Source organism: Sturnira hondurensis, unplaced genomic scaffold (genome assembly GCF_014824575.4).
Source record: "Sturnira hondurensis isolate 20B ecotype Veracruz unplaced genomic scaffold, ASM1482457v3 Scaffold0017436, whole genome shotgun sequence".
Classification (NCBI taxonomy): Eukaryota; Metazoa; Chordata; class Mammalia; order Chiroptera; family Phyllostomidae; genus Sturnira; species Sturnira hondurensis.
In genome coordinates, this window is record NW_028090067.1 from 19,800,751 (window position 1) to 19,826,696 (window position 25,946).

The 25,946-nt window shown below is 49.6% G+C and overlaps 1 protein-coding gene and 1 long non-coding RNA gene across 4 annotated transcripts in view; one reads left to right on the forward strand and one right to left on the reverse strand.

Annotated features, from left to right (window-relative positions):
- Positions 1–24,154, reverse strand: part of TCF20 (transcription factor 20) — a 100,154-nt gene extending 76,000 nt beyond the window's left edge. For 2 of the 3 annotated variants that reach the window (XM_037068399.1, XM_037068398.1), the window contains exon 1: positions 24,134–24,154. In XM_037068399.1, coding sequence (XP_036924294.1) covers positions 24,134–24,139 — 6 coding nt within the window. In that variant the 5' untranslated portion in view covers positions 24,140–24,154. Of the gene's footprint in view, positions 1–17,111; positions 17,410–24,133 lie in introns of those variants that run through there. The other variant, XM_037068400.1, reaches the window with a different exon arrangement.
- Positions 16,624–24,586, forward strand: LOC119002466 (uncharacterized). The gene is made up of 2 exons (XR_005069736.1): positions 16,624–16,748; positions 22,335–24,586. It is a non-coding gene; the product is annotated as an uncharacterized LOC119002466 (long non-coding RNA).
- The last annotated feature ends 1,360 nt before the right edge of the window (positions 24,587–25,946 follow it).

Here is a 25,946-nt window from a genome sequence, read left to right on the forward strand (position 1 = left end):
CAGCTAAGCAGTGCGCATTTTTTATGAGGTCTGCATTTTGCATTAAAAGAGAGAAACCGGTTTTGGAGCCACACAGAGCTGGGTTTCCAGCCCTGATTCTATCACTTAGTGGATGAGTGATAGATTTTTTTTTAACTCCTTGCAAATTGCTTCTTCTCTTTTGAATCTGTTTCTTTATCCTAAATATAAAGTATTGGCCTTACATACAGCTATTTTTTGAGAATTAAATAACAATGTATACAAATACTGTGCACTGTGCCTGGCACTTGGTAAAGGATCTATAAATGTTGGCCTTTAGATAAGTGGTTTAATATACATAAATTATCTTGCTCCTATTATCTAAAAACTAGATGATTTATAACCATAAATCAGCATAAGCTGTCTGAAAAAATACGTAAGTCTTGGGAGAGGAACCACCTGCAAACAGAAACCTAGAAGTAGTTTGTAAAATAGTATTAAGAACCACCCTCCTCAGCTATAAAAAAGAGTGAAATCTTACATTTGCGACAGCATGGATTAACCTAGGGGGTATCTCATGCTAAGTGAAATAAGTCAAACAGAGAAAGCCAAATACCACATGATTTCACTTACACGTGGAATCTAAAAAGAAAAAATAAGTGAACAAACAAAACAGAAGCCAACTCACAGACACAGAGAACAGACTGGTGGCTGCCGGCAGGGAGGACGGTTGGGGGACTGGGTGGAAATGGTGAAGGGATTAAGAACCACAAATTGGTAGTCAGAAAAACAGTCCCAGGGATGTAAACTGTAGCATAGGGAATGTAGCCAATAATATTGTAATAACTCATGCACGGTGTCAGGTGGGAGTAGGAAATATTGTGGGACCACTTAGTCAAGTGTGATTGTCTAACTACTATGCTGTACACTTGAAACTAATACAAAATAATATGGAATGTAAAATGTAATTTAAAAATAAATTTCAAAAAATTTAAAAAATTAAAAACACCTTCACCTACACATAAAATGGTAGTTCTATTATTTAGCACTGGAAAGAAATGAGCCATCAAGCCATGAAAAGATATGGAAGAAACTTAATGCGTATCACTAAATGAAAGAAGCCCACCTGAAAAGGCTACACACTGCGCGTGACCCCAACTATCTGACCTCTGGAAAAGGCAAAACTGTGGGGACAGTAAAAAAGACCAGTGGGTGCCATGGGTGGGGTGGGAGGAGGAAGAGGCAGGTGGAGCACAGAGAATTCTTGGGCACTAAAACTACCCTGTATGATACTGTAATGGTGGATACATGTCATTATAAAATTCTCCAAAACCACAGAGCACACATCACCGAGAGTGAGCTGTAATGTAAACTCTGTATGGACGCTGGGTGACCATGATGTGTCAGGGCAGACTCACCAAGGGAAACAAACGTGCCACTCTGGGGGGGGAATGCAGGAGGCTGTGTGAAAGCAGAGGGCATGTGGGAAAATCTCTGTCCCTTCCTCAATTTTGCTGTGAATCTAGAACTGCTCCAAAAATAAATCCTGTTTTTTAAAAAAGGGCATTGCAATATGCACTAAAATGTACACAGTAATTATCTCTGGAGAGTATGATTATGCATACTCTGTACTGTTTGAATTTTGTGCCATGAGCACACATTAATTTTATAAGGATACATTTCAATAAAAGTTCTAAAAGTTGTTTAAAACATGATGCTAACATTCTTGAAACATTTTTACATACATGATTATTTCCATGTATAGCCATTTCAACAAAAGTTAACTGTTTTTCTAGAACAGAAATACTGTTATAGCAGTGGGATTTTTTTCAAATTTTTAATTTAGTATAATCAAATCATGTAAGAAAATAAGATTCTATGAGGTATGTATTTTAACAGAATGTTAACAAGCTAAATCAGGTCAAGAAGAAAAACAATATGTTGGCTTATGGAACCTAAGTCATATTCATTTACAGATAGAATCGAAATTTCCCATTTTCCTATTCCCAAATGATTTGTATATATATGAAGTCTGTCCGGAAAAAGTCCAGCCATTGTTAATATAACAAAAATGTTTGCACATCTATGTAACCTGGCAGCCAAGAATGGACTGAATGTGCATGCGTGAACAATGGCGACTGCACTGTACTAGTCAGTAGGGGTGGTAGACGCTGCTGAGTGAGCATGTGTACTGTGTGGTTATTACATTCAAAATGCCTGAGCGAGTAGAGCAAAGAAACTGCATCAAATTTTGCAATAAGGCTGAACATTCCTTGCAGAAACTACTCAGGTGATTCGGCAGGTTTCAGGGATGATGCAACACGTGCATTGCAAATAAAAGTGTGCCCAAGAGCTTCAAAGATGGTTAAGAATATGTTGAAAGTGATCTACGCTCTGGAAGGCCTGCAACAAGCAGAACGCCTGAGAATGTTGAATGTGTACAGGCTGCAATCAACAAAGATTGGCCACTGACAGTGTGAGAACTAGAAGCTGATCTGGGGATTCCAAAAACTACTGTGTCTGAGATTTTGATGCAGGATCTTGGCATGAAACGTGTAGTGACAAAATTCACCCAGTGGCTTCTGCTACTAGATTAGAAGGAACACTGTGCTATGTTGCTAATAACTTGATTCAAACCACTACCAATGAACCAGATTTCCTCAAGATTATAACTGGAAATGAATGGTGGGTCTACAGCTATGATCCACAAATGAAGGCCCAGTTGTCCCAACAAGTCGCCTGGTTCTCCACACCCAAAAAAGGTGCGTCAAAGTCACAGCAAGTTAAGACCATGTTAGCTGTGCTTTTTGATTGGGAAGGTGTTGTCCATTGCGAGTCCAATCCTTCAGGCCAAACAATTAGTAAGCAGTACTACCTTAGTGTTCTTCGTTGGTTGAGAGATGCAATTTGATGACAACAGCTGATTGGCAACTTCATCACGACAATGAACCCACTCACGCATCACATCTCATGCAGAGTTCTTTGGTGAAACATCAAATCACCCAGGTGACTCGCCCCACTACTGCCCAGATTTGACAACCTGTAACTTCTGGCTTTTCCTAAAACTAAAACCACCTTTGAAAGGGAAGAGGTTTCAGATAGTTAATGAGATTCAGGAGAATACAACAGGGCAGCTAATGATGATTCCAACAAAGGATTTTGCAGACTCTTGTGAACAGAGGAAGAGATGCTGGGAGAGCTGTGTGAGGGCCCAAGGCGCCTACTTAGAAGAGCACTGAGGCATCATTGTCCTGTGTACAATGTTTCTTGTATCTTCTTCAATAAATGTTTTTCCCATATCACATGGCTGGATACGTTCTGGGAAGACCTAGGTAGTTACTTATTTGAGAGAGAGAGACATGCAGACGTGAGAGAGAAACATCAACTGGTTGCCTCCTGTAAGTGCCACAACTGGGATGTGCCCACAACCCCTCAGTGTACAGCACAACACTCCAACCAGCTGAGCCACCTACCTGGCCAGGGCCCTATTCCAAATGATTTCACTTAGAATTAACCAAAACAGAGAGAAAACATTAGTCTGCTTTCCCTCAGGTTCAAAGGAAATGGTGTGACCTTACATTAGCAGAGACACCTCTTGAGTTGCATTCCAAATCACAGGTTCCTGGACAAGATTTCTGAATGAATCACTCACTGAAGAAGCTTCTTCAGTGGATACAGATGGATCAGTATCAAGTATTAAGAATACTGGCAAGAGCCCTGGCTGGTGTAGCTCAGTGGATTGAGCGTGGGCCTGCGAACCAGATGATTGTGGTTCGATTCCCAGTCAGGGCACATGCTTGGGTTGCAGGCCAGTTTCCGGCAGGGGCCAGTTCCCTGCAGGGGATGCACCAGAAGCAACCATACATTGATGTTTCCTTCCTCTCTCCTTCTCTTCCCCTCTAAAGATAAATAAATTAAATATTTTTAAAAAAAAAGGCCTTGGCTAGCGTAGCTCAGTGGGTTGAGCGCGGGCCTGAGAACCAGATGATTGTGGTTCGATTCCCAGTCAGGGCACATGCCTGGGTTGCAAACCGGTTCCTTGCAGGCTAACTACCAGCAGGGGATGCACAAAAAGGCAACCATACATTGATGTTTCTCTCCCTCTCTCCTTCCCCTCTAAAAATAAATAAATAAATAAAATTTAAAAAAAAAAAAAAGAATACTGGCAAGAAAAAAAAGTAAGTAGATATAATGCTTGGTCAGTTGAGAAAGGATTCCATAAATATAATACCAATTACTATAATTAGAAGTCAGTGCCAATTCTCTTTAGTAACATATTCAGGGTTAACATCTTAAATATATGAAAAACTGAGAGCACCAACAAGAGAAATTTCATTTATACAAAAAAATTTCTGCTGAAATTCTAAAACCTAATATTTTGATTAAAAAAATAAACTGCTGATTATTTAAATCAAGAAAACAGTAGACTGAGCCAGCATCCCCTGAAAGTTAAGCAAGTTAAATTCAATAAAAACCGGCAAGTAATAAACTCATAGAACTCATTAATTCAGAAAGGGACCACGAACGAAAGGGGAGAAAAGAAATGGAAGCTTCTGTGGCATATTCCTTTAAGAGATGGCAGCAAAATTCTGCTTCATTCGTTGATCACACAAACACTATTTGCTGAGCACAAACTACACACCAAGCACTCTCGTGAGTGTTGGGAATGTCGCGGGGAACAGGAAGTCCCTGTCCTCACACATTCACACCCGACCTCTTCCCCTTTGAAGGGTCACACACACTTATTCTCCAAGAGTCATCTTCCAGTTCATGCAAATTAAACACAAAATCACTCTGTGCACAGGTGAAGGCCACAGAATCTTAAAAAGTTTTTTAAAGAAACATTTAATAAATGACACAGACTGCCTCATTACTGAAGCCCTTCACTCCATTCTCCTATTCAGTACGTTAGACCTTCGATCTCCTATCACAAAGACTTCGACTAAAAGAAAATGAAGATTCCACTGCTGTTACACTTAAATTCGTGCATCCACTAGGAAAAAACACGCACACAAAAAAACAGCACTAAATTCAGGTGCATTTCCACTGTCTCTGTTCAGAAACATACAGGTTCCTGTAACTCTGGGCTCATGTGCCCTGACTGTGTGTGCTGTTCATAGCAGCTGTTCAGCTGGAGTCTTGAGAGCATGTTCTTCACACCTCTGCCTTCAAGAAGGAATTACTGAATACAAATGGGTCTACTCCACTGCTCTGAAGCGCCCCAGGAAGAATTCCCAGCCTTCCTAATGGTGGGGGGGGGGGGGTCATTCCTTGGTTTGGTTTGTGTACCTACTCAACCTCATCTGCTGTCCCCTCCTCAAAGCTAGGGAGCGGCCGTCACTTTAGGCCCCTCACTACTACCTCACTGCTTAGAATGCTTCACCAGGCTGACTCAACTCAATTTTTTGGCTATTATTTTCTCTGAATTTTCCCCATCCTTCAACTGTTTTACTCACTCATAGGAATGCTTTGCAAGTTCTCTACAAATCCAAATCTAACATTAATACCTGCTACTAGAAAGGAAAGGGACATGAAGATCAATAACGCATGGTAGCCACCTAAGAACAGACAATCTTGGGGTGAAATAGATACAGTCTACAGCAACCTGAGGATGAAGATGGAGGAGGAAGACAGGGCATTCCAGAGAAGAGGATCAGAGGTAAATGGTGCTTTTGCTCTCGGTGCACTTGTGGGCCATGGGCCAGCTGCAGGGGCTTCACAGTGAAACAGAACATAGCCTCGACCTCAAGGACCTTAAAGCCTAGTGCAGTGGTGTTCAAAAATCTTGGGCAGTTTTTCCAGCACAAATCTTACACAAATACCCAAAAGATAAGAGAGCGGTGATAAGAGCTGCTCTGGCTGGACTTGGGAAGAGGATGGATGAGGCACTCCTCTTTCTCATGCCCCGGATGCCTCTGCAGCCGCCGGGCAGCTCAGCTCAGCTCCCAGGGAATGAGTGCCCCCCACCTCTCCATGCTGTTTTGATACACCACTTAGAACACTGCCACCTACCTAACACAGTGAGTGCTCCCAAAGAACTAGTCAAATAAAACATGGGAGCTATGCAATAATGTACAAGTCACTGGCCTAATGCATGGGGATGGCAGAGGCATACAGGCGAGGAATACAGGGAAGGAGGGAGACTGCCAGGCACAGGCAGGAAAAGCTGAGTCCAAATCACTGGAATCCAAAGCTAGACAAAGAACTGTAAAGGTCTGACCAGTTTCTCAGAAATCCCAGGAGGAAGAAAACTCACCTCAACTACCTTTCACTCCCCCCTGAAACACTGGTTCCCGTAGCTGGCGCTATCCGCCTGCCACAGCAGTTTCTCCGGGTCTTCCCTCCGTTCCTCAAGCTTCCAGCTCTCCCCCTGGCTCCTGTTCCTGAGCAGAGGACCCTGACAGAATATAAAGAAAAGCACTCCTTGCCTTCCCAACCCTCAAGTTCATCTGCTCCCATCCACACACCTCTGCTTTGTCCAGGGAGGGGGACTCTCACTATCCAGAGCCAGTCCCCTGGATGGCCTTGGGCCCCGGTTCTCCGGGAGGGTCCTCCATCTAGCACCCTCGGGCTCCGTCCCACCTCAACGCACACAGGCTCAAGGTTTGCCTATGTTTAAAAAGTCTTCTCTTGACTCCAGACTCTCCCTGAAGCTCCTTTTCACTTTATCAGCCAAACTTTAAGAAGGCTGGACTCCAAACTCATGGTTTCCACTTCTTCACCTCACTTTCTCATCCATCCACTGGGCTTTGCCCCGCACCTGCAAAAGCACATCCCCACGCTCCTGGCTTGAGACTCGTTCTTTCCTCGTGCCATGCATCTGGGTTTCCCTCTTAACATGCCTGGTTGCATGTTCTCTGCTCTTTAAACACCACACTGCTTCTTTAAATGTTCACATTCCTCAGAGTTTTGTCCTGACCCTCTGGACACTTGTCATTATTAGGAACAGTGACTTAACGGAGGGGGTGGGGCTGGATGGCATCTAAAGCTACAAGACCTTGCAGGGGTGTCCAACACATGGCCAAAGGTGGCTATGAATGTGGCCCAACACGAAACTGTAAATTTACTTAAAACATGAGATTTTCTGGTGACTATGTGTCACAATGTATTTAATGCGTGGCCCCAAACAACTCTTCTTCCAGTGTGGCCCAGAGACACCAAAAGGTTGGACACCCTTGTTGTAGGGGACTGAGCTCTGTAAAGCCCGTTACTGGTGAGAGACACCCATTACTCAGGGAAAAGGAATCCCTTCTCTACACACTCACACTCCTTGTTTACCCCCTGGAGCAATCTTGCCCACTCCGAGGCTCACACTCACATGGTAACCTCCGAGTCTCAGTCCACAGCCCAGCTCCTTCTCCTCAATGGCCTGGGCCTCTGGGCCTCTGGGCCTCTGGGCCTCAAGCCCCTGAGGCGTGCCTTACAAGCACCTCCTGCTAAAGTCCAAAACAATTCATCACTATCCACCCCACCCTCCGCTGTTTTCTACTTCACCAACAGGCACCACCACCACCTTGTTTTCAAGCTGGAAGTCTTGACGGCCTTGACCCTCCTCCCTCACGAGCCCACCTCCTCCAGCACCCTCATCCCAGCACCACTGTGCTCAGTTCCCTCTTAGTCCCTACTTAAAAGCCACTCTGTGCCCAATACTGCTATAGGCACTGAGCACACAGCAGTGAACAAGAAGCCAAGCTCAATCCTAGAGGGAGGAGACAGCACATAAATAAAAGACAAGATAATTCCAGATGGTGATCAAAGTTATGAATAAAATAAAGCAAGATGAGGTGATGGGGCACTGCTTTAGACAGAGAGGATGGCAAAATCCTCCCAGAGAAGGAAACATTTACACTGAACCTGAATGACAAACAGAAACAAGTCTCACAGCGATCTGGGAGGCAGAGAGCTCCAGGCAGGGGGAGGAGCCAAGAAGTAAGGTCCTCAGGTAGACAGGAGCTTGGGCTGTTAGGTCAATAAGGCGGGAACTTAGGGAACGAGAAGGAGCCAGGTCAGAGGGGCTCAGAGGGTGGCAGGGGTCACATGGGACTTTGTGGGCAACCATGAAAGCAGTGAACAGCTACCAGAGGGTTCTAGGAATACAATGGAGGTAATCCAATCTGAATCTGAAAGATCAGCTAACATAAGTAGAAAATAGTTTGGGTTGAGAACAAAAATAGGGGCTTGGAAAACCAGTCAGGAGGCTAATATAGTCCAGATAAGAGGGGGTGGTGCTTGCGATGCGAGGGAACAAATTCAGGACATAAAATGAGCCGAACTTGCTGCGAGATTAAACACTGGGGGTGGGGAGAAATCTAGGACAATTCCTAGGTTGTTTTTAGGTGTAATTGACATATAGTAAAATTACGTAGAATACGGCTCCATCAGACCTATGAATGCCCACCAACAGAACACTTCCATGACTCCAGGTAGTTTTCTCCCATCCCCTCCCAGTCAAACCCCTCCCACCTAAGAAGCAACTATTGATCTGATTTCTAGTCTCACAGATTAGTTTTGCTTATTCTAGAATGTCTTGTAAGTGGGATCATCCATCATATACTCCTGTTTCTGGCTTTCCACTCAGCATAATGTGTGTCAGATTCACCCTCGTGACCTGTGTCAGTGGTTTGTTCCTTTTTATTGCTGAGTGGCCCTCCACTGCATGAGTGTGTCAGTCTGTCTATCCATACTCTCACTGGGGCATCTGAGCTGTGCCCAGTTTGGGGCTACCATGAAAAAGGCCATTATGAACATTCTTGTACAAGGCCTGTTTATTTGTGGACATGTATTTTCATGTCTCTTGCATAAGTATCTAGAAACGAAACTTCTCAGTCAGAGAGCAGACATACCTCCAACTTTTAAAGACACTACCGGCTTTCTGAAGTGGTGGTATCACCTTATACCCGTCTCAGCGTGTACCTACCTAAGTGCTGGCTGTCCTGCTTGAACGCACTCTACCTGTGCCGCAGCCAGACTCACTCTTCAGCTCTCCAAGGTCGCTCGCCCTCCTTGCCCTGTCCCCTCTGCTGCCTGTCTCATGCTGTCTATTCATTCAACAATTACCTGAAGAGCGGGCGAGAAGAGGCTGTGGTGGCCAGGGCTCTGGGCAGGGGAATCAGCATAGCTCCTGAGGTAGGCAAGAGCTTGGTGCCTTCAGGAGACTGAACGTGAGTGGGGCTGGAGGGCGGCCAGTGAAGACAGCAGGGAGGGTGAGGGTATTCAGGCCTTGTGGGAAATGGCAAGGGGTTTGGGCTTTCTTCTAAGTACTATGAGAAACTGCTAAAAGATCTTAAGTAGAGCAGAGACAGGTGACTCTTGGCTACTCTGGGCAAAGTGGAACAAAGACAGACAGGAGGAGCCATGGGGAGGCCCTGGTCAGAGGCACCCAGGCGCTCCGGGCAGGAGAGGGGCAGCCCAGAGGGTAGTGGCAGCAGAGCAGACAGGCAGTTAGACCACAGACAGAGCGCTGGCAGGAGCTCGCTGGTGGGTAAGATGTGGGGGGTGCTAAGAGAAAAGCAGAAATCTGACTTGAGACACTGAATGGATGACAAGCCTCTTAGGGAGAAGGGAACAAGTAGAGGAGAAAGAGTCTGAGGAACATGTGTTGCATTGGACTGTGAAGCTCAAGTCACTGGTGAGACATCCCAGCATGAGTGTCAAGCAGGAGGTGGAGGAGCTAGGAGGGGTCTGGCTGAAGATACCAATGTGGGGTGGTCAGCTTACAGACAAGTGTGAAAGCCTGGGGATATCTGAGAATACCAGGGAGAGGGCCCAGAGAATGCCAATGTCAAGTACAAGGGGAGGAATGAGCCACAGAATTGGGAAGAGACAAGTGAGAGCCAAGTGGATGATGAGGAAGTAAACAGTCCTCCTTTGAGAAGCCTCCTGTGACCTTTCATGTTAAGGTTACACATCATGCTAGAGCACCAGGTCCCTGGCCCCCCAGTCCCAGCACTTTCGATATCCCTGTTTAACTGCCTTTCTCCACTGGGCATATAGCTGAGGATGCACAAGCACTAGGTTCAGCAGGAACCAGTCCTGCTTGAGCCCAGTGTCTTGGTACCTGGCACAGCTCAGAATGTTTAGGGACCACTACCATTCAGTGAGCATCGCCTGTGGGTGGTACGCTCTACTACGTGCTCTCCCTATCTGAGCATCTCTCCCAATGGTCCTGAGGACAGGATATCTCCATTTCATGTGTGAGGAAACTGGCTCCCACAAAACACCCAAGGTCGCTGCTAGTAAGTGGTGGAGCCAGACTGAGGCTACACATCTTCCTTCAGACGCTCTGCTGCCTCCATGAAGTGCCCATCACATGGACTTTTACAGCAGAGTGCCTTCTCACGTTACTGCCAAAGGCATATAAAAGCTGCCCTCAGGCAACCGGCCCACCAGAGCCCCAAGGGGGGAAATGCCCAGGGAAGCAGGCCTGCTCCTCAAGGATCCCTACTGTTATCAGGGCAGTGAATCAGCTCCAGGCTCTCCCAATAATGCCTCTGACGTAGAGGGCTTCTAAATGCAGAAGTGAAATCCTCCCTGAACCGGGCCCTAGAGGTGAAAATTTAGGACTCCTAGGGCCTCAACTCAAATTCTAGAACTCAGCTTTAAGCCTCATATCAGAAACTCCCCCTTACATGTAAAGGGCCTCCTTCTAACCTCACAACTAGTGCTAAACATGGCACAGAGCTTCTCCATGAAGTCCATCCTGGACCAAGACATACCCAGGATGAAGTCAATGAGGCCTAAGAAACCAACACTGCACATCTCTGTGAAAATTTTGTCTATCCTCTGCTTTCAAGATGGACGTGCTGCCTCTCTCCTGACTTAAGACTGGAATAACACAGGCTTCTCTCCCCAGTGAGTGCATTAGCACCCAGAGGCTCCCTTCCTCTACTCAAGAGCAACTGCTAACTGCTCTGGGGAGAGCGGGGGGCCATGGCAGAAAAGCACAGGGTCCTAGCCTTGACTCTTGGTGTAAAGCCGCAAAACACTGGACAAGTCACCACCTTCTTGGCACCTCTCCTGAGGTGTAAAGCCAAAAGGCCAAACTAGACGATCTCTTAGGTCTCCTTACGCTCTCCATGTAACTCCACAAGCAGAGTGCACAGAAATGGCAGGTGAAGGTATGTACGCCGGACGCTGGCCGGCTGGTCAGGAAAGGCGGGGAGGACGAACTCTCTGGGCTATGGTTAACCATGCCCCTCTGACCTGCACTGTTTCCTCCCCCACCAGAGCCCCTGCTCTCAGATCTTCTGATGCCCTCAACAGCCCCTGCCCTCAAAACCCAAGTTCCACTCAGTGGCTTTGGATCCTTCTTTTGAAGCAATACCTAGCACGGCGCCATGCACAAGGGTGTCACTAACAGCTGCAGGCATTTTCATCTGGGGCTTTGACAGAGTATGACGATTACAACACCCCAATCCAACTCCCTGATGAAGAATCATACACACAACTAAAAGATGTTTCTAATAATGCCTAGCACCACCAATATTTCACATAATTCTACATTTTTTTACTGGAATGATTAAGAAGAGCTGACACCATTCCTTTCTTACCCTTTATAGCACAGGTGGCTGAACACAAGGCCCGTGGGCCAAATCCAGCCCTCCACTTTGTTTTATCTGGCCTAGCACCTTGTTTCTACCCGGTGGCAATGCCAAGCTCTCGCTTAACTGTTAAGGAGTAGTTACATTTATATAGTCCTAAAACTATATTCTGGCCCGCTATACATTAATATATATATATATTTATATATATTATATATAATTTTATATGTTAAAATTATATTCCGGCCCTTTGAAGGCAACCACAAGGCTGATGCGGCCCCTGGTGAAAATGAGTTTGACACCCCTGCTTTACAAGGCACCACTAATGACCCCTAGCAAGCTCTTTTGAGCTGAGTCTCCATTCACAAAGCATAAGGCTATAAACAGAGGGAAGACTTTAATCAAGCCACCTCTATAGTTTGGATTAACTTCTCAAGATGCTCAGGACTAAAGTAAGTTATTTATACGTCTAATGCCATTTCCACCTATCCCACAGATCAAGTTTGACTGCCCTGCTGGCAGAACAGGCTTCAGAAAAGGGAGCATCTTCACGACTACTTGAAGTTGCATCCCCTGAGTCACTATCATATTGTCTTTGTATTCTCTTAATAGCTGTTATCACCACCTGACATTCACACTGATACACTGTTTACAGCCTGTCTCCAGAGCAGGCTCCTTCTCTATCTTGCTCACCACTGCATCTCCTATGCTTAGAACAGGGCCTACAAATACTTGTTAATAAAAATTAGAACACAACACTCAGAGACCTTAATCCATGTTCAAGGATGTGATGCTCAAACATGGAACCATCTTCCCATCAGGCTGACAGTCAAGTGTTCCAACGAACTTCCACCCTTTCCAGTAAAGCAGCTTGCATGTACACACTGCCATACGGATACTTTCCACTGTAGTTAACGTTTTCTTTCTTAGCTTCCCCAAAATGAAGCATCAGGTATACCAATAAGGCATAGAAACCCTTAGAGTTCACCTGCCTGCTGGGTTGCGTGCATTACTTACAGAGCAAACACCACTCTAATACAGAAAAGTCCCTACTGCGTTTGTTGCCATGAGAACCTTTCCCCCAAACTGTACAATGCACAGGCATCGGTATTAAAAGGACTTCGAAAGCCTAACTAATAATAAGAAACTCTGCAGTCTAAGCACAATGTGCCCAAATTGTCCACTGTAAAAGCCTTGATTTCAGTATGTTGTTGAACTATATAGGTTCAAACTGTATGGGTCCACCTCTACACAGATTTTTTTTCAATAAATAGTGTAAATGTATTTTCCTTATGATTTTCTTTTCTCTAGGTTACCTGACTGTAAGAACACAATATATAAGACATATAACATACCAAATATGTTAATCAACTGTTTATCTTATCGACAAAGTTTCTGGTCAACAGTAGGCTACTGGTAAAGTTTTGGCGGAGTCAAAAGTTATATGCCAGGGGATGGAGGGAATAAGCACCCGAACCCCTGTGTCATTCAAGGGTCAGCTGCATTGTATTTCAAATGTATAACATTGATGTACAGTTTTGCTAAGATGTCAACAGGGTTTTATTGTTTTGCTTTATTGCTATTTCTAACCTCCACAAAAAGAAAATAAAGGCAGTAGAGTCGGAAGCCCCCGACAGATCTAATGAGCACCGAGGTGCCTAGAACACTAAGCCCCCATGAAGAAGAGCACCTAAGGCATCCTGGGAAAGAACTGTCCCTTGGAAATGTGTTTTTTGAGTCCCACCTGGTCAAACTGAGAGCAGTCCCCAGATAACATGATTCCTGTGCACTGTAAACCAGTAACTGGAAAGAAACCACCACTTACACATTAATGTATATCACTCTTTAAGCTGATAAAGATTTCAGCTCAGGACACAACTGCAGAAATGGGGATGAAAGAAATAGGGAGAAACACTTTAGATTAAATCTCAGGTGCACTGGCAAAAGTGGCCAGGTGTGGGGAACATGAAAGTTTAGAAAACTCCCAGAGGTCACTAAACAACATTGCACGGTCACAAAGTTCCATTATTTTGTTTAAGTCCAGATTTGAAGTTCATTATAACTTTAAAGAAGAAGAAAATAGGGATTCCAAGACCAATCTACCACTATTTGATTGTGCCTTGAGCAGGCACTGAGCTGTATTGGACCTAGTAAAAGCTTTGGAGTGTGTGTGTGTGTGGGGGGCGGGGCAGGGATGGAATGATGGCAGTCACATCTAGGCCCCTCATCAGCCAGTTCTATGACCTCTCAGAAAAAAGAGAGAGGATCATCCTCTCAGGTATGCTGGGTGGATTTGGCTTTTTTTAAAAAATCCTCACCTTATTTCAGAGAGAGAAGGGTGAGGAACAGAGAAAAAACACACTGATGTGAGAAACATCAACTGGTTGCCTTACATATGCACCCTGACCAGGGATCAAATCTGCAACCTAGACCCTGGCTGGTGTGGCTCAGTGGATTGAGCGCGGGCCTGCGAACCACACGATCGAGGTTCGATTCCCAGTCAGGGCACATGCCTGGGTTGCAGGCCAGTTCCCAGCGGGGGACTCACAGGAGGCAACTGTACACTGATGTTTTCTTTCCTCTCTCCCTTCCCTTCTAAGGATAAATAAATAAAATTACAAAAAAAATCTGCAGCCTAGCTACATACCCTGACTGAGGACTGAATCTGCAACCTATTGGTACACGGGATGATGCTCCAACCCACTGAGACACCTGGCCAGGGCTGGGTGGATTTTTTTTTAAGGCAACTTAAAATACCTTGAACAGAACTTAGCATACTGTATCTTTTTTAAAACAAACAAACAAATGTTGGTACCCTTTCCTATCTATATGAAGAGAAGGTTGAACTCACCAGAAGTAGTCCAACTCTAATCTCTAGATCTAAATAGATGTGACTTCAACTAGACTCTACTCCATCCCACTAAAAGGTTATAAAACCTAAAACCTAAAAGATGTCTCCTCACATCTTAGTACCTTGGCAACCTTCTCTCAAATAAACACACACAAATTACCTTTGTAGAATAAGAGTGTTATCACTTTTCCTTGTAACATAAATATAAACATACACATGATAACTACTCACAGTTTAAGGAACTAGAGTTTTTAAAACTCCACACCAAACAAGGTCATAATTTAAATACCAATGTAGAATGAGTTGCTTATTTTGGGAAACTCCAAGTAACTGATAGCTGTGTCGATGTATAAAGCGCCTACTTATGTGACAGGCTTGATGCTAACACACAAGAAAATTCCACCATCCGCCTCCAGAGCCAACAGCATGGGCATACTTACCAACACCACCTCCTCTGGACGCCGTGGCTAAGCCAGCAGTGGACAGTGCTCTCAGGAAGGTGACTGCGCTGCATCGGGCATGTGTCCTTCAAGCACTGCAGTACAAGGAATAACTTAAGGCGAGACCCACTTCTGAGGTTGGTCTACAAGGGCCAGCCAGTCAGAAGCAGGGCCTAAGGCCCTCCCACACCTTAAAAATCAGTGAAACTAACTGGGGTTCCTGAGCATCTGAGAGGAAGCATCCAGCTGCCATTAAGGAATAAATTGGGGATGCAAGTATCTAGTGCACCCTGAGGTGACAGTTAATTCCATTGGCACGCCATTTCACAGGACACACACATTATGGAATCCCACTTCACTTTCTACTCTGGGAACACCGAAGTTGGAAATTTCAAGTGAGCCAAATGCCAAATATCCCTTGAAAGGTTTAAATCCCCTCCATCCCTGCACAGAAAGACTTTGGCACGCCTGGCAGCCAACACAGCACAGACCAAGACACACCTACATTAGCCACAGCTTCAGGTGGTCAAATGCTCCCTGAAAATTTTTTTCCTGTTAGTTTCTTGCACAAAGACCAAAAATACAAGACACAATCGCCATAGGCTAGAATATTATACACTTTCTGAAAAGCACAAAACATCTAGGGTTTAAGGAAAAACTGTACCCTGACCAAGTTTTATGCTCTGTTGGGGCAGGAAAAGGCTGGAAGCTAAAAAGTGAGGGAGGCTCTTAAACGCCAGGTAAGGCACGGCTTACCATTTCCCAGGAAGGAGGCTTCTGGCTGAAACAAATGCACAAAATGGGAGAGACAAAAAAAAAACAAAAAAAAAAAACAATACCCCCCGCCCCCCCCCCCCCATGTTTGCTCTGGAAGAGAGTTCTCACTTAAGAGATGAGGAAACTGGAACCTTGAGAAGGCAGGTAACTTGGCCAAAGTTACGGTTCATTGGTGGCAAAGCTGGAAGTAAGATTCCTGGTCTCCCAGGTCCGGACTTCAGTGTGGTTTCCCACTCCACCAAGCTACCACCCCACGTAAGATGTTTCATAAAACTCTTCACTGAGGCTGTTAACATAAGGGTCCAATTATCATCCAAAGATATGCCTGTTAGATAATAGCTCGAAAATTCCATCCATTTTACAGCAGTTACCAGAGTCATCTAATCTTTGAGAGACGGAGTGCGGAGGAGCAGAGGGAAGGAGGGGGAATCCTAATGTCCTAATTTTGATCTGTCCCCTAAAGGCAAACTAAAGGGTTTCACACAGGAAAACAGTGCTAGTATCCACAACCGCAAAAACAGACAATAATCCCCACCCACGGGCCCAGGAAGGCGGCTGCTCCTCGGCACCCCCCACCCCCACCCCAGCGCACGGGAGTCATTCCACCTCCCGCCGCTGCCCCAGCGGGCAGGGCCGATCAGGCACCTTCCTCCAACACCACTTTCCTTCTCAAAAAGGAAAGCTGAGAGGCAAGGGCCCCCAAACATGCGCTCTCGCACGCGGGGACCACCGCATCAAACACTCCGCCCTGCTCACCGCGGCAGGGAAGGGGGAGAAAAACCCCACGCAGAAAGTGTGTCCTGCACTCCGCTCCCCGCCCCGGGACCTTGCGCCCTGCCAGCCGGTTCCTGTCCTCCGCCCCCAACAGGCGCGAAGCAGCAGCGTCCACATGGCTTCAGGTGTTCACAAGGCAATAAACGGGACCCTGTCCCCTCTGGCGGCCGCGGCGCGCTCCCACTCCCGGGCGCCCCCGCGCCGCTCCAGTCAGCCCGGCCGGCCCCTCCCCGCCCCAAGCCCGGCCCTCCGCCCGCCGGCCTCGCCCCCAGCCCGAAGAGAACAGGCGAGCGCAGCCAGGTCCCCGAAGCGGCCAGGGGCCCCGGGGCGGACGTCGCTGACTCGGTCGATCCCCGGGCACCGCCTGCTCGCACCCACCTCCCAGGCACCCGAGGCTACGAGGAGCAGGTACCTAACCCCACCCCGGCACCCTCAGGCTAGGACCCGTGCCCAAGCCCTGCGGGACTCTCAGGCCGGACCGAGACACCTCACGCCGCTGCCAGGCCAGGCCACTTCCCCTCAGCAACCCTAGACCAGGCCCGGCCGCACCTCTCTGCACTCCGGGTCGGACCGGGCGGGGCCATTCCCCTCAGCACCCCGAGTCCCGGCCCCGGAGGACAAGGATCTCAGCACTCCCGGGTCGGCCCGGCAAGGACCTCTGCCCCTAGCCCCCGAGACTAGACATCCCGGGCGGGCCCCAGTCCTGGCGCTAGCCCCTCAGTCCTGACCTCTGCCCCTTACCCCTTGCCCCCAAGCCCGGGTGACGGTTACCTGCGGGAGCCCCCCTCCCGGTCCCTCGGCCTCGGCCGGGGGCGGGAGGGGAGGGAGCGGCGGCGGGCGGTGCTGCGCGGGGTGGGGGTGGGGGAGCCTCCGCCGCCTCCAGCTCAGGCGCCCAGGACGGCGGCGGGGCGGGCCGGGGCCGCGGCCCCTGAAGGCTCCCTCCGGCCCGAACACTCGCTCCCCAGCCGGGCACGCCTCAGGGCGGGCTCCCCTGACGGAGGCCGCGGCAGCCTCGCAGGGGCCAAAAGCCGCTCGGTTCGGGATTTTTTCTCTCCATTCTCCCAACACACAGGAAATAACAGAGCGTCAGGTGACGGCGCACGGCCAATAGGGAGGCTCAAGGCCGCAGCGCGCGGGCGGGCGGCAGGGCGCGCGGCGGGGGCGGGGCGCCAGGGGGCGGGGCCGGCGCGCGCGCGCGTGCCCACCCGCGTGCGGCGGCGCCTAGGCCTGCGCTCGCTTGGCCGACCCTAGCCCCGCCACCCCGATCCCGCGCGGCTCCTCCGCAGCTGAGATGCGCAGCGTGGCGGTTTTGCTGCTTGCCCAGTGCCATCTTGGCCCGCAGCTCCCGTCCGTCGGCCCTGGCAGTGGCCACACGCCAACTTTCTGGGGAGTTAGCGGCCCGGAATGTCTGGGCTTTCTAGAGTTCCTGAGGTCTCCAACGCCAAAATCACGTCTCTGGCAGCCGAGGAGGTCCGCGGGCCGCGGACCTCCTCTGATAACCCGTTTAGTAGGGCTTGGTACGGGGGCGGCTCTTGCCAGCCAGACGCCCTCAGGGCCCCGCAGACCTAGTTCCTTTGCCTCTCCCACCCCTTCGCCCCGCGTGTCTTTGAATGACTTGGGCCCTCAGTTTCCTTCTCTTTCATTAAGCGAGGTGTGGCGAGGCCCACCAACTTCTCGGGTAAAATATACGCTCACCAAATGCCAGTTGCCTTCGCCTGCAGCGGCATTAAAACCTGCAATGCTGGTTGGCTGGACGTAGAGTCCAAAATTAATTTGGAGATAAGGTGGGGGATTTGTGGTGCCAAGGCCAGGCTGTTTCCAGACTTCCTTTGCAAATCTTACATGTTTCACGGAGCAAAGGAATGGCTTTTTTTTTTTTTTAAATCTCAGCTGTAGAACCACTGCGATATTTGTGTGGTGTGACCCACTGCTATCAAAAGGGAGGCCTGTGATGATGTGTTTGAAGTGTTTGTGATCCTGCCTGTGACTCACCTGGATACCTGGCCAGGTTCTCTCCCCACTCTGGGCCTCAGTTTCCCATTGGCACAATGGGAACAGGACAGATCCCTAACCTGGGCTAAAATCCTAAAGTAGGCTTCCATATCCCTGAATGTTGGAGTTATTCCTTTTCTGAAGCAACCGAACTGGAAAGTAAATTGGAGTTTGAAGAGTGCTTTGCACAGCAGGGGGAGGCTGATAGGAACCAGGCACATCCTGGGGCTCAGATTTAGGTATATTTGAGGCACACAGCTCCCCAGAGTCTGGCTATACCCTTCACCTCTCACTCCACTCAGCCAGACTCCTTAACATTTTGCCTTGCCTCAGGCCACCCAAGGAGGGTCCTGGCTGCAGCGACACCTGTCCCCAGCATAGGGATGCCAAACAGGGCCTGAGGTAGTTCTACCACCCCAGGAAGATGTGATCGGGGAAGACAGTTATATCTCCTGGCTTCTGTCCAGTCTCATGAAGTGGGGGCCAGGTCCAACGTGGGTCAAGGCCATTCTTGACCTGTTTCCCAACACCTCCTGCATGCCAGGTGGGGTGTGGCTCTTCCGGGGCAGAGCCGAACAGGCCGTCAGGCCCTGCCCTTTGGCTGTTCCCATTGTTCTGTGAGTTTCATTTTCAAATTCTTTGGCACCAATTCTTTTAAAAGACCAGTGCTGGCTTCTGCTTAAATCGGGGCCACAGACGGAAAGGTTGGGGGTACTCTCAACAGAGATCCATGTTTTCTGGACAAACATGGAAGCATGCAAGGGAGCTTCTTGAACCCTGGGTGTTGGGGGCACCCTCAATTTCTTGAGAGAACTCATGAAAGAAAGGGAAGCCCTCTTCCTTATAGTCTCCTGCCCCGCCATCCCCCCTCCCTTTCCCCTCTCCCTCAGCTCACTCAGGTTTCGGCCTGGGGGCTGGAGTGTGAAATGGGTGGTGAGAGAGGGAAGAGTGCAGACAGGTAACTGGAACCCAGGCTCTTGTTTGCTCCTGGCTCCTGTCCTGGGACTGACCTGGGCGCCCCTCCACCTCTTTGGATCCTGTTGGGACATTGCCCAGCTGACCTCCACCTGGAACTTCCCAGTCCTAGGGCCAGGCTAGCCTCAGCTTCTTTACCCTCGTCACTGTCCCTTTTGGTACCATTTGGAAAAAGCACATGTGGATGTTACCACCAACGGACAGAATGGGGTACTGTTGGGCTGTGTGGCTTTGACAATTCACTTCACCTCTCTGAACTTCGGTTTCCTCAGCTATGAAATGGGGATAATATGGCCTCACTCACAACATAGGTGTTATGAGAATCTAGAGATCTGCATAAAAAACTCAGGACACTAGCAGGCACCTATTAATGATGGCTACAGTTCTATGATATGGACACAATATGACACATGAGCAGACAGGCTCAGAGAGATTAAGTCGCTGCCCCAAGTCCTGCAGTAGCTGGAGCTCAGTCAGTAACTGGGAGCCCCCCACCCCCAATAATGTTAGCTAGCATCTTCTCTTGTTCTCTCATTGTTTCATGTGAGAGAGTCCTGTTTTTCTTTCCACACTTTAAGACAATAGATTCCTTTTTTTTCCTCCTTCCGAACCCAGTCCACTAAAAAAAATACTTATTGAACTGAATCAGTGGTTTCAATTCCAGAAGCAAAATCACTCCTTTCCCTCCTCCTCTGGCCCAGAGATAGCTTTTGGAAACCCTGTGTCGCTCCCTTTATTACAAACTCCTCTGCCCTCCTCCAGGCGCCTGGGCCACTCTGGGATTACAAATGGAGCCTTCTGCCTCTAGGTCACTGATTCCGCTACCATGTGTCAGTGCGGATTGATTGAGGAGACTGGCCCTGCCCAGCAGATCAGTGACTTGTGCAGTGAGCTGCCTGTCGTGCCTTCCACGGCAAGCAGATGTCCTTCCTCTCACTGGCAGGCTTTCTTGCATACACGTGCAGCCCTCACCTTTCTCCTATGGGCCCGGCTTTCCTTCCTCATGGGAGGGGCCTCCTGCTAACTCGAGCACACCAGGAGGTTGGCCTGGAATGCTGGCTCCTGCTCTCCAGAGACAGTGGGCGGGGGGCCTAGGGTTATCAAAGTGGGACCCCCACACAGCACCCTGCAGAGCCAGTCCCAAGCCAGGCACTTTCCCCATGCAAAGCAGAGGGAAGCAGAGTACACAAACAGCATGGTGGCCAGACCCTTTGGGTCTCACCTTCGTTCCACACAGCACGTGCTGTATGCTAGGCTGTCAGCACTGATGGAGAAGGCAAGGGGCTCGGATAAGTCTTTCTGGGGCAAAGTCAGGGCCGGCTCCAAAGCTAAAGGGGTCAAGGAGGCTCCAGAGGGCCAGGGAATACCAAGACTTGGCAGGGTGGAGACAGCCTCCTGTTCTTCGACAGAGGGCTGTGCCCGGTGCAGTGCTAGGGGAATGAGAGATGAGACTTCAGAGGTGAGCAAGGGTAGGATCCTGCAGGGCTGGGTATCTGTGACATGCACGGCATGAATTTGTATCATAGGCTCTCTCACAGGGACCTCTGCCCAGGAGGTGTGCCCCACCCCCCAGGATGGAAGTTGTGGCTCCCTCCTTAGCTCCCACTGGTCACACTGGACTGTGCATATGACTGTGTCCATCTCTCCCAGGAGTGTGAGCATTTGCAGGGCAGACGCCCCTGCTTCCCTAAGGTCTCCAGCATCCTATGTAGGGTAGGGGACTGCATTCACACCCACCACAGCCCAGAGAAATGCAGGGTTTCTGTGAACAGGCACTGTGTTTGCAACAATGTGATGAGGTTAGTACTGCTATCACCTGCACTTTATAGATGGGGCCACTGAAGAAGCACAAAGAGTTTAAGTAGCTTATCCTAAGTCACACAGCTTGGAAGAGGCTGAGCTGGGATTTGAACCCGGGTCTTCAGAAGTTCTGCTCCTAACCATTAAGCTTCCCAGCGCTCAGTAAACACTGGAAAGATGGATGGACACAGACAGTTGGTAGGTCCCAAAGTCTGCAGGTGGACAGGGAAAGAGATGTGAGAGGATGGCAGGGTCGGCACCAGCTTTCCCTCTCAGGTAACATGTTATTCCCCGGAGGCTGGGCAGTTGGCCTGCCCAGCAAGTGGCATTGCTGTCCGTCATTTGCCCACAAGTGAGTAGAGAGAGAACAGCAGGGGAGACCCAGGTGAGTAGCTGGAGGTCCACGCAGCCTGGCCCCACAGGACAGCACCCCCTCAGTCCACTAGGCACTCCTGCTGCTAGTGACCCAGTGCTCCCAGGGTAGCCCCTGGCGTGGTGGCCCAGCACAGGTCACAATGACGTGTGCCCTTCAGCATATCCTCCAATGGCTCTGAGTCCAAATTTCTTCATCCGGGAAGTGCAGTGGGTGGGTGGAGGGGCTGAGTGGTCTTCAGCCTCCAGGGAGTCAGGTCTCTTACCTGGCTGACCCCACTCACCCCTCCCAACAGCCTTATGAGTCAGGGACTGTCATCATCATGGTACAGACAAGGAAAGAGGCAGAGAGGTTAGGGGACATCCCAGAGTCACACAGCTAGCAAGCAGCAGAGCTGGGCTCTGAACTCAGCCTTTCACCTCTGGGGCCCCCACTGAGTCACTTAGAGCACTACAGAGGCTCTCGGTGAAAGTGAAGTGATCTAACCGTCCTGGTGACAAAGGCCTGTCCTGAACCCTTCACCTGCATCGACCTGCTTACTCCTTACAACAGCCCTGTGAGGTGGATGCTGTTATTACCACATCTTGCACTCGAGGAAACTGAGGCCCGGAGCCACTAGGAAGGGGTAGAGTTGGAATCTGAAGCTGGGTGGGCTGGGCTGCAGGCTCCTGGGCTGTTTTATCAAGCGATAACAATAGGGAGGGTCCTTTCCATTGGGATTATTTCTGCTTGAAAGCTCGAGACTTTTAGCCCCATCTCTGTGGGGCTCCACAGGAAGGCAGTGCCACATGCTGAGGCATGCTGGGAAAAGACTTTGTTCTATCCTGTTTTGTTGACATGCTCTTCGTTTTAAGCCTGAAACCCGAGCTTCCTGCGAAGAATTCAAACCGGGGAGAAAAGCACAGCCATGATACAGCCATCACTTCCGAGCCTCCAGCGGTCCCTGTGCTTGGGGCCCCATGCGTGTCCGCACCTCTAACTCTCACAGTGCCCGAGCGGCCCCCACTTCACAGCCAAAGAAACTGAAGCCCAGAGTTGCTAGCACGATGCCCAAAGGCACACAGGTGCTAAGGAGAAGATCTGGGACTTATCCCAGGTACTTCTTGAGAATCCTGCCTCTTCCGACCACATCAGCTGCGCCCTGCCGTGGGGGCATGGAAGTGGTTCTTGTTTGCTAGGCCTTGAGGGAAATGCTTCTGCTCATCTACCACAGGCTGGTCCCTCGGTGTCACGATTTCTGGACCACTGGGAAGGCACAGGGACCCAGGTGCAGAGATGTGAAGCCGGATGCTGCCTTCTCAATCTGGGAAGCTGAGAAATGTGGGCATCAGCGCTCCCTCTACACCGTCTCTCCCTCCAGTGACTTAGGAATGGCTCCCTTGCCACCAAGGTGATTGTCTTCTGGAAGCAGCCGTGCCACGTGAGGTTCCTCGTCACTGCCCTGCATCTCCCTGGCGAGGATAACTGCCAAGGCGCGTGTGGTTCCGGGGAAAGAGAAAGCAGCAGCGTCCACGGCTTCTCCACCACCCAGCTGGTCGTCTTGGCTGCAGCAGCCTCTCTTCCGGGCCCGCCCCTCCCTGCAGCAGGCTCATCAGTTACCCAAAGCCAGCTCTGACCCTACTCCCTCTGGCTCAGAGGTTTTCGATGGGTTCCAAGTGACTTCAGAGTTCAAGTCAATTCTCATGCACCTGGAACACAGAGCCCTCATCTGCCCCCAGCTCAGTTCTCCAACCTTCTCTCACATGTCCCATTCTGCCTCTTTGCCAAAACAAATGAGTTGTATTCCTGCCATGTGCCTACCTGTGCCCTGAAGCAGGAAGCTCTTCCTCTTCACTACAGATTGAAATTATCCCTCTTTCAAGTTATACTCAAATGCCACCACCTCCATGAAGCCTCACCTTAATACTAATCATACATTCACTCAACAAACACTAGCTGAGTCCCTCTTATACACCAGGCATTGAGCCCAAGGGGCCCTGTTGTCATGGAGCCTACAGTTCTAAGGGGCCATTAGTGAGAATAATTTATAACATATAACAATCATTTGGTAACAGCCGCAACACACATTAGTAAGAAAGCATGGCAGGTGCACAGAGGGTATATAAGGGGACTCTGGGTCTTGGGGGTCCAGGACATTTGAGACAAGAACTGAAGGACAGATAGGAAGTAACTGTATGATAAGGCTGGAAAAGAGCTCCGGGTGGCAGGCACAGCATGAGCAAAGGCCCTGAGGCAGGAGGGAGCAAGCAGATTTCCAGGAAGGGAAAGTAGGCCAGTGCAACATTTGTGAAAGGAAAAGCTAGAGATGCAGCTGGAGCAAGACAGTGCGAGCCACAGGCTTGGGGACTTATTCCCATGGGGGAAAGGGGGACCTGCTGAAGGATTCCAAGCAGAGCAAACAGTCAATATGCATTTATAACGATCCTGCCAGTTGCCCTGTGGCCGAGCATCTTCTGGAAAGTCCAGGCTTTGTGTCTGGCCACTTCTGAACCTCAGACATTTGGTCATTTGGGTGTGGAATTTTCAAACCCTTCCTCCTGGACTGAGTTCTCAAGGGCAGGGCTGACCTCCAGTCCCCCAACATCACCCCCCGCACGTGGAGCTGATACAAAAACATTGTGCAACAAACCAACAGAGACAACAAGACACTTACCAGCATTTCCCCTGGAAGGGGCCAGGCTGCCTGAGGGGCCTTCCACGTTCTCTGGAAATCACAAAAGTCAAGGGTTTTAGTAAGGCCGCTACCCAGGGAACCCTGAGAGCAGAGCCAGCACCCCACTGATATCCACACCCGGGTCAGGATCCAGCATGACACCGCTGGTGGCTGTTCCATGAGTGACAAGAAACAGAACCGAAACCCCTCAAGGTGCTTTTGAGTTTACAAAGCACATTGCGCATGCGCAGTCTCACCGAAGGCCAACCCTCCTGGGTGGGTACAGTGACTGCTCCGATTTACAGATGAGGGAACGGAGTCCCAGGAAAGGGAGGTTCCCCAGCAAGTCATGGCAAAGCCATGACAAGAACCTGACAATAGTTCAGGCTATTAGGGCCCCCGTGGGGTTAAAAAAACTTTCCGGAAATTTCCTTTAAAAATGTTGTAAAGTGACATATTTCATCAGGACATCTGTCACGCCAGCAGTGGGAGCCAACACACCAATTCTCGCAGGCTGCTCCCCTCCAGTCAGATTCGCACACTCAGGCCCTGAGGCTGGCAGCTTAGCCCAGGGCACAGGAGGGCTGGTGCCGGCACCCAGCAGGTGCCCAGTAAGTTCTGAGTGTTTGAGGGGACTCTGAGCTGATTGGAGGGGACAACAATGGAGAATATTCCTACAGCTTTTATGGGGTGTGCCAAGTCACCTACATTAACTCATTGTCACAGCAAGCCTCTGAGGTGAGTTTACAATGATCCCTGTTGGTAGGTGTGGAAACTGAGACTCAGAGTGGTAACTACTTAGCCTGCGATCACACAGCCAGTGAGTGGCCAGGCTGGGATCTGAACCCACACAGAGCCCTTAGGCTGACTCCCATGCTCCGGCCGAGTGAAGATGGGCAGACACCTCCCAGGCAAAGGAAACAGCACCTGTGCATTCCTTGTGGACCCTGACTATGTGCGGCGCCCTCCTCCATGTACCGGATGACTACTATTCCCATTCCCCATGGGTCCTATGAGGTCAGTACAAGCTGGCATGGTAACCACCTCATCACAGCTTTCCTGTCTCCCCAGCCTTCCTCCTGCACTGGTCTCTGGACTCCCTTTCCCTGCCCTGCCTCTTATGAGCTCCTAGCATTATACCTCTCCTTGGCTCCTTTTTGGTAGTAGGTCAGGGGTGACGCCACCTTAAGTGAGCTCCCTAAGTCCTTGGAGCTTCAGCCTCATCTCTCACCACGAGGGTGGCACTGTGTCTGTGATCTCCCAGCCCTTACGGAGTGATGCAAATGGTGAGCAGTCTGTCCAACTCCAAAGCTCGGGCTGAGGAGAGGAGAGGGAGCACGTGGCAACTCAGACCCATAGTCAGGTGTGGGCTAGATAAAGCTCCCCAGCCCTGGGCACTCCCTGAAAGTGGTGTGCCCCGCATGGTGTAGGGAGAGCCCCAGTGCCTTCAAGGGGCCTTCTGGGAGCCACGGCACTGCTGGACCCTCTGGGCTCCCGGCTGCAACCCAGGCAGGGTGTGCTGGTGGGAGGAGGAGGGAGGAGCCGTGGGAAGGCCAGCACCAAGGTTGTTCATCTGCGGGCTGATCGCAGAACAGAAGGGAAGAAAGCATCCTTTCTGGAAAAAATCAATGGGCAGATGAGACCGCCCAAACCACAACCTACATGGACGCCATCCAAGAAAATCAGAGACAAGAGAATCACAGCCCCTTCCAGCAGCTGGGGACCTAGGAGGTGAGTGAGTCCAAGCCACCGTCCTACCAAGAGGAGAACCAAGGCCAATGGGTGGGGCTGTGACTTGCTCAGGGCCCCAAGA